Source organism: Haemaphysalis longicornis, unplaced genomic scaffold (genome assembly GCF_048455015.1).
Source record: "Haemaphysalis longicornis isolate Haplotype H1 unplaced genomic scaffold, Haemaphysalis longicornis Haplotype H1 scaffold_7, whole genome shotgun sequence".
Taxonomy (NCBI): Eukaryota; Metazoa; Arthropoda; class Arachnida; order Ixodida; family Ixodidae; genus Haemaphysalis; species Haemaphysalis longicornis.
In genome coordinates, this window is record NW_027526422.1 from 178,441,862 (window position 1) to 178,459,691 (window position 17,830).

General features: G+C 49.4%; 1 protein-coding gene across 3 annotated transcripts in view; it reads right to left on the reverse strand.

Annotated features, from left to right (window-relative positions):
* The window catches only part of LOC144147285 (uncharacterized), a 66,572-nt gene extending 60,894 nt beyond the window's left edge, over positions 1-5,678 (reverse strand). The window contains exon 1 of one of the 3 annotated variants that reach the window (XM_077679381.1): positions 5,460-5,677. In XM_077679381.1, the coding sequence (XP_077535507.1) occupies positions 5,460-5,552 (93 nt within the window). In that variant the 5' untranslated portion in view covers positions 5,553-5,677. Of the gene's footprint in view, positions 1-5,459 lie in introns of all 3 variants that reach the window. The other 2 variants (XM_077679380.1, XM_077679382.1) reach the window with 2 other exon arrangements.
* Positions 5,679-17,830: the final 12,152 nt, after the last annotated feature.

Genomic DNA, 17,830 nt, shown 5'->3' on the forward strand with positions numbered 1-17,830 from the left:
ATCAAAGGGAACGAGCGCATGGTCCTCCCCATGCGGCTGCGAGTTCGCCGCCGATATCAACTGCAGCAATGTACATCGCGAAAGGGCAAGGCCAGGCCGCACACATGCGGCCAGGTCTTTCGTTCGCTTTTTCAGCCTTTAGCGGAGTGCGGGATCCATGGTGTGAACAAAAATTAAAAAGCCAAAAGAGCTTGCCCGTAGCAGACGGCAGTCTGAGAAGCGCAATAGCGGTAGTACGTCACCGCTGAGGAGCGCAGCATCATGGGAGGGAAGTCTTGCGCGCCGTCAACAACGAGAAAAAGTTGAAACCAGGAGGAAATGCGGCGCGACGATAATGCGCGGTTTTTGATTTCTCAGCTAATACTCATCTCTTTAACGATATTCTTGCGGGAGGGGTTGCTAATGCATGCGTTTATTTGGTTACATGTACATCCATGCATCGGCGGAAGGTATTTGAGGACCCCTTTAACATGATGTTGCACGTAACTGAAATTTTAAAATCAATACTTGGCGCATTGCGTTTTTTGTCGTGATGTCTCAAGTTTCTAGTGGAACATATTCCGGGTGGAATTTGTGTAACACGATGATGGTTTCTAGCACATCTCAAAGAATAAAAAAGGGGTGATGAAGATTTGGCAACAAAGTCTGTGGCGGTAACACCAGACGCATCGGTGTAGCCCAGCGGCTAAGGCGTTGTGCTGGAGAGTACAGGTTCTATCGCAGCACTGGGAGTGTTTCTGATGGATTCGAATAATGAAAACGCCCATCAGCCGGTATTTTAGCCCACGCAAAATTCCCACACATTTTCAATTACCCGTGCTCCTCTATTATGGTAGTACAATTAAAATTCTCAAAAGTTTACAGCTTATTGGGCCTGGAAAAAATTTTAAGTCATCTGAATCTTGCAATTTTTACCAATAATTAAAGATGTACAAAACCCTCCCCCCAAAACACGTCATGGCCCAGTGGTAGCTTCAGCGCATAAAGCCTCGGAATTTGAATGTTTTAACTTTTAACGAACTCCGTTAACAAGTATGTAGAAGGTACAGCATTACATTAACATTAGCGTAGTCTTTTAGCTAAGAACAACGCCATGTAATGTGCATACCTATATGCATGAAGAGTTTGTTTTTTGTTTGCGAATTTTTTTAGAAGGGTAGCATGTATCCCACCAAAATGTTCTTCGAAAATAATTGAATGTCATGCACATCGTATGAGACCGGTTATTTTTAAATTCGAAAAATAGAGGAAGCTCACACTAACGCGCAAGACTTGAAGGTAGCGAAGCTGTACGCAACCTTCCTGACAATCACAACGGTTTATTTTACGATTGCAGCCGATTTGCTGCTTCTTCGCTGCAGCAGCGAACTTTACTTCTTCATTGTTGCTTTAAGTTGAAGTTTCCTTCGTTCTGTTGGAAGTGAAAATTATTGGACGTCACATTGGAGGGGCTCATGCTATGACTTGTTCTTGTCGTCCTGAGCAAGCATTGCAACAGTTACAGCGAACCCTGGAGTTCTTTTTTTCTGGCCAATGGTGCCCAATTTCCCTCAGTGGGTGTCCTTTGCTTGAGATAGGTGCACCGTGGACGTTCGGTGGTCACGGTCAGGCACGCGCTCACGTGAGCGTGTTCTGCATTTTCTTTATGTTTTCAACTGCGGACACGAAAACATACAGAAATTCACGCCAGTTATAATGTATTTTTTTCATTCCGAAGTAAAGAGAGCACGCAATTATAGTTGCGGAACCGCATTCCTTCGCAGCCTACAAAGGCCGAGTGGAACCAACGGGCTGCGTATTCAAGATGCCTATGCACAACTCCGCCCGCCTAGCTGATGATTTTTAAAGACGACAGTCTTTTTCGTATACATGACAAAAAAAAGTTTGGTCTGTCTGTCTGTCTGTATGTATGTATGTTTGTCTGTCTGTCTATTTTTGGATTCAGCCAACCGGCGAAAGTTAAAGCAGTTGTTAAACGCGGCATTTATATAGTCCTAGCCATTCCCAGACAGCACATTCTGGTGGCTGCGTTCATACTTGTGAACAATTCTGCGCAGAAACAAAACATTACGCATATCTGATGCACAACATAAATACATGAGTGATATTGGGAGTGTTTTTTGTTAAAAAAATACGTGGATGCTTCATTTTAGAGACGCTAGTGTTTCTTGAGCTCCGGTTTTGAATTGATATATTTGCCACTGCATGAATACGAAACGCGGAGTCATGGCGGAAAAAAAATTCCTTCCGCCGGGGACACGGGGCACCACTCGTCTGCAGCCCTGTATCCGCGGCTGCGGACACCTACGCCGGCGAACACACGACTTTGCTACCCAGGGACAGTTCCTGGTGGCTCCACCGTGTTGATTAGGTGGTCGCTTTAGTGGTGCGCTGGAAAGAACCGCAATAGATCATGCCATTTTCGACCCTTCGTTAGCCGTGGCAGTGCCGTGAAGGGCCACCTGTACACGCGAGGCCATGCCCAGAAAGGACAAGGAACAGATACGACGACTTGTTTAGTAGAGGTGGCAGAAGACTTTCTTCTTTGAACGACATTTACAGCAAATGTTTCTGCAGTCGCTCTGCTGGCGTGTTACATCCCGGGGAGTATGCAGAGGTCCTTCTCTGCTGGGGTGTGGGACTGGGCGAAACCGTTTCAAGAAAAGAAGGGCTACGGCGTGAAATGTCGCTTGGAACTTTGCTGGAAAGAGCGACCAGCAGCGAGTACCTCCCTCACTGTTTGTTTCGAGGAAGCTACCTGCGCTTGAGATACCTTGTTGCGTGCAATAGGCTAAAATCACTAATATCCTTTTCTCCAGTGGTATATTACCTTCATTATCGGGTTTTGCATCTGGTGGTGCATTGGGATTTAAAACATTGTACACTGGCAAGAAAAGGTCCGCATATTCACATGGCAAGTTTGTAAAAGAAAGGTATCGTTCTCCACCTTTCTATTGTAGCCTAAGCTACACTGGCCGAGGTTGAGCGTTTTCACGTAGACCCTGAAGGGTGTGCTGCGCAAGCGCGAGTAGCATTGGGTTGAATTGGATTTGGATTGGATTGGACTAGATTGCATTAAAATAATTGTATTGAATTGGATTGAAAATGCAATCCAATTGGGCACGGGTACAGCCGCCGCTACTGGCGATTTTGCGGGAGTCACGCCGGTGACGGAGGCCACTGCACGGCCCCTTCTAGTACAGTGTACGTTTTGTTCTAGTACAATGTAGAGAATTGGTTCTGCACATTCGCCGGTCTGCGCATTCCAGAGGAGTCGCCATAGGTGCGGCAGCCGCACTGGCGCCGGCGCGTGCCCAGCTGTAGGCCTTCGCTGCGCAGTAGCCAAGTGTGACGCTGCGCCGGAGCCGCATGATAGGCGTTTCGCGTAGCTCCTGGACAGCCCTGCTGCGCTTGCGCGAGGAGCAGTGACTGGACTGTACTGGATCGGACTGGACTGGACTGGACGGGATTGAACTGGACTGGACTAGATTGGGTTGGATTTAATTGAATTGGATTGGCTTGCTGAACCTTAGCTAACGCTACTTATATCCTGGCGTAGCCAAGATGAGCCGCTGCTAATTTTTTGGGCCTTCTTCGCAGGAGCAAGAAAAACTGATAGCGTATTTAACAAACAACCGACGACGCTGAATGCAGCGTTTCCTGCACTAGGCAACTAAAAAAGCTAAAATATATATTTCCTCAGTATTCTGCAGTTCAAAAGAAATCTTCCTTTGCGTGCAAGGTTTCTCTTAAAGAATGGTAACCCCGAAGTTCACAGTAAAAGCCTGTATGTATATAAAGATGTATGTTCTATTAAACCTGGATGTAACAAACCTCTATGTAACGAACTCCTGGATTTAACGAAGTTTTTCGATTCCTCATTGTGAGCCCCATTGAAGCAAATGTGTTAGCAACCTGTATGTTACAAAGGTGGTGCGACGGTTAACCTTAATGTCACAAATTCGCTACGCTGATGAGGGATTGTTTTTAACGCGAAAGTGCTTTATTCCCGGCTACACGAAGACTTCGCTGACGTCATATCCGTCACGGAAGTGACGCCATTACAACGAAGCAAGCGGCCTGTTAAAGGGCCACCCCTGCCCACAGCATCTTCGTGTGGGGAAGCACCCTTTAGTACAAAAGACTACGTTATACTTAGGGTTGCTCGTTTTGAGATTTTATATTTACAAGAAAGTCTTTCATGCCGTGATACCCTAAGTTTTCACTGACGTGATTTCCGTCCCGGAAATGACGCCTGTACCCCTTTGTCGAAGCGACCCACCAGAAGGATGTCATTCGCCAAGCACTCCGAAAAGACAGCCTGCGACCCGCGAATCATGCTGAGCTGCAGATTTCGCTGAACATTTCACTTTCATGTTTTACTGATTCCTATGACCAAAGAATCAACCACAGTTTTTTTTGCACTTTCTCTAAAAAATGGGTTGGAGAAATGCGCTAATTTAGGTAACTTCACCCACACTACAAACTGTGGGGGGGTGAAGTTACCCACCCACAGTTTCAGGGTGGGTGGGTGAAGTGTGTGTGTTGCCAGCTAGGGGGTGCTAGGCCTGCCTGTAGGCATGTGGTCGCCCGTCTGTGGTGCCATCTGCGGTGTCCGTTCGTCGGTGATGAGTTCTGCTGTGAAGAGGCGAAAAGTTCGAGACAAGCTCGCATTTTTAAATGCCGTCTCCACTGGTGAGAAAGAACGTCGCCGCTAGGCGCCGTATCCCATCTAGCAGAATTTCGAGAGCGGAAAAGAACGTCGAACGCACCAAAAAGACGCCCTCTCAGGGTATGTTTTTCCCTTCAAACGCGTTCAGGCACCCAAAAGTGTCAAAACGGAGAAGTACTATGTAAGTTACGTTTGTGAACGCGGGGTAAATGACTTTACTTCTTTGGAGTGCTAGCGAATGACCTCGTGGCAAAGCAGCTGGCGCATATCACGCAGTTTATCACTGTGAAATAAATCCTCGAAGGGCGAGTCCAACCTCACTTATGTATAGCCTTTTGGTTGCGTTTCTGCATCATTCACGCAAGCTTTAACTCGAAACCTACATGTAACGAAACCTGCATGTAGCAAAAAACTGGGAATTTTTGTCAATTCCTTTATATACAGGTTTAACTGTACATGTATGTATATATAGTTAGAGGGAAACTGTTTTTTTTTGTATTTCCCCGCAATTCAGCAACGTTTCTCCTTACCGGAGCTGATTCAGAGATTGATATTCTGATTGTTTGTTTTCAGTAATACAACGCACCAGGTGAAAAATGGTGAAAAAAAACGGTTGCCGAAAAAAACTGCAATATAGCAGCTTGACCGTGCTCCGGCAACAGGGTCATACAAAGGTACAGGTACCGTGCTGGGTACCGTGCAGGGTTATCCAAAGGTACAGCAGCACCACCGGCGATCGACTTACATCTCCAGTGACACGCTTTAAAGTGAAGGGAGGAAAACTTACGTCGAGGTATATGTGCACACCATCTCCCTCCCTTGCCTGGCTGAGTACTTCAAGTATGGCGGGATCCTTGATGATGACCTCTTGTGAAAGCATTTTTTATATACACTAATAATCGCTGTGAGTGCGCTGTGTTGCAGCAACTCCTAATACGCAGTGGGAACTTGTACGAATTGCGCCAGCACGTCTTCAGGAGCAGAGATCAAACAATTGGTGATGTTGCAAAAGGTAAACACCTTCTCCGTCGTAAATCTATCATTCTAAGTTCTTACAATGCGGCCTCCATAAGGTGTAGCAAAAGCCTCGCCCAGAGGAAGCCTAAACGAACGTTCTAGAAGGCAACTTTAGATCTGCTGTAAGGCATTGATCAGTTCACTTCGTTCGTCATTCTGGCATATGAATACACGAAGCAAGCGCTTCGTCCGTGGAATGGTTTATTCGCTTGGGGAGATCGCTTAAATGTCATATTTAGAGAACAGCTCATGCGTAGATCGCGTTTCGTGCTCCCAGCGTGGAGCCCCATTTCGAGCCAAAAGCTCTTAGAGCAATTGGAGAAAATATTTTAATTGCTATCGTTCGAAGATTTCCCTATCAGTTTGAGAATGGCAAAGTTAGCTGAGGATTCAGAAGTTAAGTTTAATATACACGCAAAGTGAACCACATGAGGCTCCCTCTCACGTGGGTCAAACTATGAAAAAGACAACAAGAAAGCCAGAAAATTACACACCTATATGCATCATCCTATTTTTTCCAAAAAGGTTGGAACGAATATTTCATCACTGTTTCCAATTTTTTTCTTTCGAAAGCAATCGGTAAGAACAGACTGTCACTATAATTTTTATTGAAAATAGATAAACCAAACACGCAGTAGAATACGTCCTAAAATTTGAGCTGCCTCTTCGTACACCGGACATTTTCGTCGACATTAGCATCGCGCTTGATAGCCAGGATTTTTTTCGTGGGTGTGTCTAGGGTTGCATGCGGCCGCTCCATACTTTACAACAAACTTGTGTATTAATGTTTTTAATACAAGGTTAAGTTGCAAACTACACCTAAGTACGGATACTGCGTCGAGAAAATCCCCTCCGCAAAACAGGACGTGACGCACTCTCGAGCGCCTCGCGGAGGCCTTACGTTCTGTGATTACTGGCTTTATATCAACGGGGAGTAACCAACGAGTGTTATATCCACAATAAAATGACGTAGTCCATAAAAGTGAATCTATTTTATTTAGTTGTAGTACAACATATTTTATAAAACGAAGATTTCGGGCATACAAAAATTCTAAACTAGATAAAATACAGAGTACAGTCACTAAGGCACACAAGGCAGCAACGGCGGTCATTTTGGTGTTTATCAGTATTGCCGGATTTCCGCTGTTGCGGCCTCACCACTAACTTTGACTTCGTCATTTGTAAACAACACTGCCTAAGAGGCAGCAACACGGCCTCTTAGGACACAATTCTGCAGCTGAACTGCTGCGAAGCAGGTGGTCATTAATGCGCGTTCGGAACGAAGTCAGTCACGCGCAGCCGCAGAGCAGGGAGGACAACTGACATTAACACAGTTGACGGACAGAAAACGCACAAACAATAAAATGGCGGCGCCCATTAACCGTCGCAGTGTAAACAAATATCGTGTGACGCGAAGTGGCCAATAATCACGTCCGAGTAGAAGGCACCGGAGGAATGCCAACTTTACCAAATGAGTTTCACAAAACGGTAGTGAAGGTGAAACATTCTCTGAGCATGTGCATAGATGTCATGTTGAGTGTTTCGGAACACTCAGCATTTCCTTTGGTTTGGTGAGTGGTCGGTGGCTTTGCACTTTGACTGAGTTGAAGTGACTTTTAAATTCGGAATTTTGTGTTTGACTTTGACTCAGTTTTTGAGGGAGGAAACTTCGCGTTTTCACCCTCTGCCTGCTAAAAAGGGTTTTGATTTTTCTCTTCTTGCTTGATTAGTTCAGAATAGGGGACGCCAGGAAGCGACGCGCTAGGTGAGCGAGCGGATCCGGGTGTTTCTGAGTTATTGCAATAATGAGCCGATTTGGCAAATAAAGCTTGCGGCACTTACCAACTCCTATTCCAAGAAATCTCTTAAAAAGGAGGCCTAACGTACGGCTACATCCAAACACCAAAGGACGGCAACGGCACATCCCAACAGCAGCCGAACATCCAATGCCAAGGTTAAACGTCCACTGTACGTCCACTGCACGTACGTGTTTGAACGTGCTATCTGCAGTGTACGTCCAGCAACCGATGTACAAAGGACCGATTGCGCGAGGATATCCGCCCGTGGACGTGCGAAATTACCACTAAGCGTAAAAAAGGCGAAAATGATTATATTGGAAAACGTTTATTGAGCATAAAATTAGGTAGCCTTCTTAGTCCAGATAGCTGCGAGCCAGCGCAGCTGCTTGGGCGCGAGCGATAAGGCGATCTTGGTCTTCACATCATGAGCTGGACAGTTCCCGCTCCCACTGCACGGGGGATGGGGAAGGGAGGGGGTTTGGCGCGTAAAGGCATTCCCAAACCAGGTTGTAGGTGGTGTTCGGGATGGAGCAAAAGGGGCAGTTGTAGGGGCAAGGGGAGGGAGAGATATAGTGGAGGATCGAGGTGTTCTATATTGTGTTGGTCTGTAGTCCACACGAAATGCGAGCTGCCTGTCTGCTGAGGGATGGGTGAGAAGAGGGTATTGAATCCGCAGTTCGCGATAATGATATTAGATTTCAGTGCATCTGGCAGAGACCAAGGGATAAATGGAGGGTTCGGAAAGGTCCTGTTGCGTCGATTAAAACGCCCGCAATGTATCAGCGCGGGCAGCGTCGTGTGCCACCTCCGACAACCCTGTTTCCATAGAGGGAACAATGGTTTGGTGTCCGCACAATCTGAATGTGGGGGCGGGATCCTTTATTGAGCATATGAGGATAGAAACTTGAGCGCTGAGGGAGAGATGTCGTGTGTACCGTGGTTTCGGCACACGTGTTACGAGTCTGAGAATTGCCACGTCGATGGAGGAAGCCGTGGTTGCTGCCAGAGAGATGGCTGTCTTTTCAGCCGTCCTGGTGCCTGCATGAATAAGGCTGAGGGAGGTAATATTGCCCCATTTGGAGTCGATGACAACCAGTGCGTGAGCAGGACAGGATGTATATAGAGCAACGTCGGTGTATCGGGCGTCCGGTTTTGTTGGGGTATTCGGTTCGCAGGCGGGTGACGCGGGCCTGTCTTCTGCCTTATTCAAGGAAAGGTGGATGTGTTTTGGGATGGGAGACACGAAGATATAAGCGCGGACTGACGGAGGAATATGGTGGGGGGTGTCTAAAGGCAGAAGAGTGGGGTAGCCTAGTTCGTGCGTCTCGTAGGGGTGAGGGCAAGGCGAGGTATTTGCTGGACCCCCTGTGCTCCGAGGATATGAGAAAGAGAATTGTGGATACTGTGGGGATCGCGACTTTCACGCGAACCCCTTTCTGGCTAGCTTCTCATCGCGGCCGGCGTGGCACAATGCGCCTCGCTCGCGCGACGGGAGTCATACGGGAGGGCGCCAGCGACCGGAGGGTTCGGCAGCGCCAGGGTGCAGGCGTTGACCCTTTTCCCCTCTGCCTTACCCGAGAACCAGTTCTTCCTCTGCACTAGCGCCACCGTAAGGCGAAGTCTAGTGCGACGTAGCATGATGAGGGGACGTTCTCTTGTCTTGGGGATGCGGTAGTCAGTAGACGTTTCGGAGCGCCGGTCCGGACCTGGAGAACGCGCCATAATCGGACGCGTCCGGGCGAGCGGGGAGACTGCAACTGCGCTCGCACGCACAGCGCTCCGCTGCTCCGGTATGCCATCGGTGAGTCGAACCATCTCGATCTCCAGCATAGTTTAATGAGTCGCTCACAGTGTTACCGTTATTGCCTACAAGCAGTCTGTATGCAGTGTATTTGATCCGCACTTTGCCATAAATGCTGCCATTGATATTTCGCCCTCACCGCCTCCTGCCTTTGTGTTTCTCCGCAAACAACGGACCCGTCCGCTGCCGGCGCTCGCAAGGCATGTTCACTGAGTGCGGATTGCTGCGGGGTGGGAAGTGACTAGTTTGTGAGATGTAGAATTCAACAATACCTAATTGCAGAAGGGGAGCAGTAGGCGTGAAGGCTTCGCACCGAGGGCGATTTTGTGCGATTTCCTGATAAGGGCGTCTAATTTGGCATGTTTTTTTGGTTTGAGGTAGACGTAGGGAGTACCATATGTTAATGCGGCTGATCAATAGGGCTTGAACGAAACGGCAGGTGCCTGGTTCTTTTCTGCCAAGGCGCCAGGTGCAGATTCTTCTCACGAGATTTGTGAGCTGGGTGACTGCAACCTGAAGTTGTGGGAGAATCGCCGCCGCAGAGCCGTCTGCGTGGAACGTCACACCAAGTATCTGTCGCGAGGGTACTTAGGGAACGGGCGTGGAATCGTTCATGACAGACGGGTCCGGAGTGGAGTTTCGAGGTCGGCCTCGCGAACGGGCTCAAAAAACGAGAAGTACGGATCTATGTGGAGCACATGTCAGACCACGCTTTGTCACGTACATCAGTGTGCAATCAAATTCTTGCTGGTGTAGCAGTCAGGAATGTCGGCTGCCGAAGGAAGCGAGAAAGCAGCCGGGGAGATGGTTTGCTGTTTCAAGACACACTGTTTATTTTCCAAAGATGCGAGAGTTGCGAGATGCGAGATGCGAGGCCGAGAGTTCCCACCGACGAGGAAAAGAATGGCAACCCCCTCATCCTTCTAAAAAAGAGCGGAAAAAGGGCCCCCCGAGCGAGCAGACGGAAATGCTGCCAGGACTAATCACAGGAGTCGGCCGGACAACAAGTTGTTACCCGAAGAGGGTAGGGAGCTGGCGCCGGCGTCGCGAATACCAGTCTTTCACAAGGGCGTTCTGCCGACAGCCCGTCTGCAGACGGGAGAGAAAGTAATGCGGCGGTACTAAGCGGCTTCCACTGCAGAGGCTCCCCGCTAGATTGCGGAGCTTTAAAAGAAAGGCAGCCGTTACCGGCTGAATGGAAAAAGGTCAGAGTCCACTGGTTATCACTGAAAACTTACGTGAGAGGCTGCATGAACAGAAACCTCAATATCAGCAGACTTGGAGCGACCAACGGCAGCGACTTCTTGTTTGCCCCGCACGTCAATTTTGATGGTCTTGTTATTACGTTCCAAAACTTTGAACACGCCATCGTACGGCGGAGTGAGCGGTGGCTTCGTTGCGTCATGTCACACGAACAGATGTGTGTGTACCTGAGTCCATGTCGGGAAAAGTGGAAACCTTCCTGTTGTGGGCGATGCGAGTGCCGTTGGCCTGAGTTGCGCAAGCCATGAGCGCAGCTTCTCAATGTGGTCGGCGCTTCCTGGAACGGAATGTGTCTGGTCGGAGAAGAATTCTCCAGGGATGCGCACTGTTGAGCCGTACACCATTTCCGCTGCGCTGAAACTGATGTCTTCCGTCACCTTTGAGCGTAGGCCAAGAAGAACGAGCGGGAGCTTCTCCACCCAGTGCTGGCGATCGAGTTTCGCTGCAAGGGCAGCTTTGAGTTGCCTGTGCAAGCGCTCAACCATTCCGTTGCTGGCGTATTGGTAGGGGGTTGTATGCTGCATCCTCGACCCGAGGAAGGTTAAAAGTGCGGAAAAAAGGTTGCTCTGGAATTGCCGTCCCCGCCCAGTTGTTACGAGGTCTGGGTAGCCAAAACGGGACACCCATGTCTGAATAAAGGCCTGCGCGACAGTCTGAGCTGATATGTTCTCAATTGCTATAGCTCCGGGCCACAGGCTGTACCTGTCGATGCATAAAAAAGTAGGTACCTGAAACATTGGTAGGGCGGTAGCAGTCCAAATAGGTCGAGTTGGACGTGGTCAAACCCCGACTCAGGAGTCAGAAATTGCTGTAGTGCAGCACGAGTGTGGCGAGTCACCTTCACTTGGTGACACGTTTCACATGTCTGATCTCAACGTCGCGCGTCCGCGTTGACTTCTAGCCAAACAAAGAGTTCTGTTATCAGCCGCTGGGTGGCGCAGACACCAGGGTGGATGATGGAGTGAAGTGTTGAATACCGCTCGTAGAAAATTCAGTGGGACGAAGATTGTGGGGTTGCCTGGGAGGTATCGCAGGCTATCATGCCCTGTACGTAGGGAAGCGCAACCTCCGAGAGCACGAGTGAAGATCTCCCACCTTTCAGTCTTGTCAACTCAGTGTCCTCTCATTGAGCCGCGGCCATCGCCTCGAAATCCAAGACTTTTGTGAAAAGCGTTGACGCGAGACAAAGCGTAGTTTTCTGCTGCTTCGTTTTCTACCCCTGGAACGTGTAGGATGTCTGTAGAAAACTCAAAGATGAATGAGAACTGACAAATTTACCGTTCTGAGTAGGAGGAGCTGTTGTTGTGGAATACGTAGGTGAGGTGCTTGTGGTCTGTCAAGATGCAAAACTCACGACCTTCGAGGATGCAGCGGAAATGCTTAATGGAACAATTGATTGCGAGCATCTCCCTTCCAAAAGTGCTGTACCGTACTTCTGCAGTCTTCAGACGCTTCGAAAAGGAGCCCAGTGGCTTCCACTGTGCACCCTCCTGTTGCTGCAGCACTGCTTCGACCAATGTGGAGGAGGCGTTCATCATGAGGCGTATAGGAGCTTCAGGCAGTAGATGAATGAGAAGGGTAGCCGCGGCGAGCTCGTCCTTAGCCTTCTGGAAAGCGTTCTGGTGTTCGTCAGACCAACAACATTCTGGTGCCTTTTGGTCGTCTCGGCGCAGCAGGTCGGTCAATGGCTGGAGTACTCGAGCATAAGACGAAATGAACCGCTGGTGGGAGTTTAGGAGCCCGAGGAACTCTCTCAGCTTGCGGAAAGATGTTGGAGCTGGAAACTTCTTGACGGATTCCACCCTCGATTCCAATGGCATAATGCCTTCAGCAGTGATGTGGCCGAGGAAGTTGAGCGCCTCGACACCAAACATGCACTTTTGAGTTTCAGCACCAGACCATGCTCATCCAGACGCTGAAAGAGCTGGGGGAGGTGATCTTCGTGCTTCGTAGGCATTCTCCTGGCCACCAAATTATTATTCAGGTAGCAAAGACGAAAGGAAAATCTCGGGTGACCTCATTCATGAACCTTTGAAAGCTCTCTGTGGGATTTTTCAAGCCGTAGGACATGCTGACAAACTCAAACAGGCCGAACGGAGTTGTTATGGCTGTTTTTGGTGTGCACTCCGGTTCGACAGGGATTTGTTGGTATGCCGCTACGAGGTCGATCTTGCTGTATATTTTCGTACCTGCCAGCCACGCACTAAAATCGTGAATGTTTGGCAGAGGATACTAGTCTGGCGTTGTCGATGCGTTCAAGGCTCTGTAATCACTGCATGGGCGCCAGTCGTCCGCATCATCTTTAGGCGCCGTGTGCACCATCGACGAATGGCCGCTAGCCGACAGGCGAATATTTCCCAGCTGCAGCGTATGCTCGAACTCACTGCGTGCCGGTTGTAGCCTGTTGCTTGGCAGCCGCCGTGGCCGGATGGTGAAGATGAGGTGAGTCACGTTATGTTTCACCGGCTGTTCCGTGTTGCGGGGCTTGGTGATAGAATGGAATTCGGCCATGACGTGGTCGTAGGCAGATGCTGGCTGGAAGGTGCAGAAGCCAGATGAGCAGATGTTTGACTCCAAACCACGTACTTTGAGGTATGTGTTGTTATCCTTGAGACAATGGTCACGTACGCTCACATCCAGGTTGAAGTGGCTGAGAAAGTCTGCTCCGAGTATGGCGAAATTAACGTCCACCACAACGAAGACCCAGCGAAACAGTTGCCTGAGCCCGACGTCTATTGTCAGAGAGCGGACGCCGTACGTAGCGATGGCAGTGTTGTTCACTGCCTGCAGCGGCGATGTGTTCTTGCTACGTCGGCGATCCTCGGCGTCTGCCGAAACAATAGAGATTTCGGCTCCCGTGTCGACTAGCAGGCGAGAGTTGCTTACGTGGTCGACTACGAAGAACAGGTGGCTGGGTGAAGGGCCGATGTTGTAAGCCACCGTTACCGACTGGCTGGAACGTTTCCCAGAAACGAGCAAGGTTCAGTGCAGCGGCTAGCACCCATGCCGAAACGGTCCTACCAGCAAACTCCTTCCTGTCTATCTCGTGACTGGCCTCTCTTGGAAGATCTTGGCTGTCTTGAAGGGGATTGGTTGCGTCTTTTCTCGTCTTGTAGGGGAGCGCTAGATAGAAAAGTTGCTGCATGACCTCGGTAAGTTGTTGCACTTTCTCCTCAAGGCGCAACAGTCGATCTGGTTGGTCCTGTGTTCTTGCAGCAGCTATGGGAGCGAACGTTGGAGTAAAGTATTCCGTGAAGCGATCGGTAAGTTGCGCTAGTCGATCAAGGAACATCTCATTTGAACCCGCGAGCACCACACGTACCGACTGGGGCAGCCGTTGCAGAAAACGTTCTCGAAGAAGTGTGAACTGGCCGTCCTGACGCGCGTGCACACCGAGTAGTTGCCGCATCCGGTGCAGCAGTTGGGAAGGTCGTTGGTCGCTTAGCTCTTCACGACACAAGAGCTGCTGAAGTCTTTCTTCAGGGGCCTCGAGGCGGTCAAGCACCATATGTTTGAGGGTGTCGTATTCCCCTTGTGTCGGGGGCGAAACCTAAATGTCGTCGATAGCGTCGGCGATTTCTGGGCGAAGGGCTGCGACGACTTTAAGGTACTTCGTCGACTGCGAGGTTCTGTGCTGGACCTGAAAACGGGCCTCCACTTGGCTGAACCAAACTCTTGCATTTTTAGGCCAAAAATTTGCTAGCTTCAGTTCTGTGGCGATGATTGCAGGCGTGAGGCATGAGTGTTGTCGTCAGAGCTCATCGCGGCGTGTACGTTGAAGCATTGTTCGGGTCACAAATTTTGTAGCAGCCGGGAATGTCGGCTGCCGAAGGAAGCGGGAAAGTAGACGTGGAGCTGGTTTGCAGTTTCAAGACACACTGTTTATTTTCCAAAGATGTGAGTGCCGAGAGTTCCTCCCGACGTGGGAAAGAAGGGGAACTCCCGCATCCTTCTAAAAGAGAAAGGTAAAAGGGCCCCCGAGCGAGCAGATGGCAATGCCACCAGGACTAAACCCAGGAGTAGGCCGGACAACAAGTTGTTCCCCGAAGAGGGTAGGAAGCAGGCGCCGGCGTCGCGAATACCAGTCTTTCACAAACGCGCGCTGTCGACCGGCCGCTGCAGACGGGAGAGAAAGAAATAAGGAGGTTCTAAGGAGCTTCCGCTACACTGGAGAACATCTTGTTGCTCTCAGGGGGATTTAGTGTTTGTCCATAATGTAATGTCATCGGCATATAATGCGTGATGAAGGTTGGGGATTGCACAAAGCTGTGCTGGAAGTTGAAGAAGGGCTGTGTTAAAAATGGGTGGAGAGATGGCAGAACCTTGTGGTCTTCCTTTGGGCAGAGTCGGGGAACGGTCATTCTAGAGGGGGCCGATTCAGGAGGTTGCGGTGCGGTTCTTGAGAAAGGCTAGGACGAAGTTTTTTGTGGCCGCCCGGCAATTGGTTGTTTGGAGTCCATGCCGTATTACCGCATGCGTGACAATCCAATGCTCCTTGTACATCGAATCCAAGTATGAAATTGGGTTGCGTTTTACTTACATTTTCTATAATTTGCTTTTTTAAGTTATAAAAGTGCATCTCGAGTACTTGGGTGTGCTGGAAACTGAAAAATTATGTGAGGATATAGGTCATTTTCTTCCAGTAATGCCGCAAGTCAGGAGTGAATGAGGTGCTGGAAAAGTTGACCAGGCGTGAGGTCAAGGAAATTCCGCGAAGATTGCCTCTGGAGATAGGTTTGTGCGGTTTCGGATGGGGGTGGTGTCGGCCTAGCGCCACTGAGGAAGGAAAGTACCGGCTACCCAAGGCTTGTCGAAGATTGAGGGTAAGGAGGGAGTTGAGGGTGTTTTTGTCAAGATTTCCTGGGGTCTTGTTTAATAGATATTTTTCAGGGGTGCTATTTCGCGTAATGCGGGCGAGGGCCTGCCTATATTCTTGAATCGAGGAGCTAGGGGGCATCAAATAAGCGCAGGGTTTGCTGTACCCAAGCATGTAGTCGTCAGATGGAGGAGCTGGCGGAGTTTGCGAGGGACTATAAAACTTCGTGCATAAGATGTCCAAAAGGTGGGCTGGGGGATGGGGGTAGTTATGAATCACATGTTGAATGTGGTGATACGTGGTAGTCTTGGACGGTTTTGAGCCCAGAACATGTCTCAGCTTTAAGAGGCCATGCACGCTTGGTGCTAAGCGTACCTTGATTGGTCGCAGAATGAGCGCCAAATTTGGGTTTGTAGGGTTCGATGGTATTCAGCGATGCGGCGCTTTAGCGAAACAAAAATTTGCCACGCATTTCAATTAAAAAGCGGCCTAATTATTGATTCTTTTCCCCTGCACATTTGTGTCGTGTTGTGCTGTCGAAGAGCAGAAATAGAGAAAAAGAAGAGTAAAGCAAGGTTACTGTGCTCGGTAAATCGTGTGTTCATGTATACTTGTTTATAGGTTAGTGTGGTGCCATTCTCTGTATTACCCTTCGTGGGAAACAATTCTTCATCGTTGTACGCAATTACATTCTGTAACAGTAACATCTAAACATGTCACTATGAGGTGAATACCTTAACACATTGTTGCCGTTATTTAACCGGACCACGGACGGGCAGAGCGGCGCCGCTCGCCCGCCGCCGCTCTAGCTAGCCCGGCCGTGAGTCGTGACCGGACAAGGCGTGCTGGGCGCAACCCTTAAATTTGCCGCCCGTCTCTCGCCTGAGCCGCGTTGCCATTGTAATCATTTGAATGATGGCAAGACCGAAGAGTGAAAGAATGAAAAGGAGGAGAGTGCTGCGAAATTGTGAGGGGAGCGTTGTTCGCCGTGGCGGCAGGAGCCCTCTCTGAAAGATTGGGGGGGTAGCGGCGGCTGAGTTCTCACGAGACGCTCGTCTGCGCGACGCTGGCGTAAACGGGAGGGAGGCATGCGCGTGACGATGGTGTGCGTTCCCAGCCTAAGAAGCGGGTCGCGGTCCGTTTCTGAGACGCACTTCGCGCCGCCGACGCGGAGGCCCATCATCGTTGCGGTCGAGAGAACCAACAACTGAGTGCTACCCCAGCGCACTGCTGTTGCGCCCAAATGTAGCATTAGGGAGTACCGTAATCGGCAGCCATTTTTTTTATTTCTTCATTGTTTCAGCGTGCCAAGCCCAAGATATAAAAGCATTTTCGGTTATGTAAATTCAGTAAACATCCAATTTCAGTTACGTCTGATTCGACGTACGGAAGTGTTAAATCCTGACGTCCCCTGAACACGCATGGGATGCCTAGGGGATGTTATTCTATAGGACGTCCATCGGCTCTGCAACAAAATCTGCAACGGACGTCCAGCGGACGCCCGCTAGAACCGGAATTTACGTTCGCCGGACGGCCGACGGACGTCCATTGGCTGTTCATTGTGAGTTCTTCCCACTGTATTCTTATTCCCAGAAATTTCCAGCAACGTTGCAGCACCATCAGGTACGCGACAAACTCCAAAGAGGAAGCTAAAGTTATCGCAGTGGGTTGCCACTGGTTTTCGCCGAACGCTGCCATCACGTCTGGCATACACGACTTTTGTGTTTGTTTTTCTGGTTTTTGTAGGCCTGCCTTCTCGGCTAGTAGGGAAATCATGTGTGCCGCCGGCTGTATGCGCGATGAGCTTCGCATGGGCGTGCGTGCTCATGTGCGCGAAAAGCGTAATTGAGAGTAGGCCAAAATAATCGGAAAAAGAGTGCATGAAGGCAGTGGATCAGAACCCGCGATAGGTATGCTGAAACGCTCGCACGACACTTGCCTCGTCAAAGTTGTGTGTGTACTTTTGCTTCTCCCCACCCTGAAAGGCCCCTTATGCGCGCTGGTGGTCAGTTGTGTCAAGAAACCAAAGTTCGCGACGCCGCAAACTTTTGCTTCAAATTACGGCCCGGTGGAACCAACGCACAATGTTACTAGACCAACTGCGGGGTTCTCCTGTGTTTATTGAGTGGTGTGAGGAAGTTTGTCGTGTCGGTGAGCTGTCCAGCCCACCGGGCCAACGAAAGATTGGTTGCCCCGCTCATCTCGCGACGTTGCAGAACTCGGCATGCTCGAATTCTTTTTGTGACTTTTCATGCAAATAACGCTTGTTAAACCTACTTTTGCGTAATTATAGCTTTACATCTGCCTTAGTGAAAAGTTTTGCATTTAGATTACGTGCGAGATTTTCGAAGGGTACTTCAAATCTTCAAATGTACTTAGGTGCTTGTAGATACAATAAATTTGCAGTAAAAATGTATTTTGCAAATTTTTACTCAGTACTGAAAATACATTTCTAACAATGC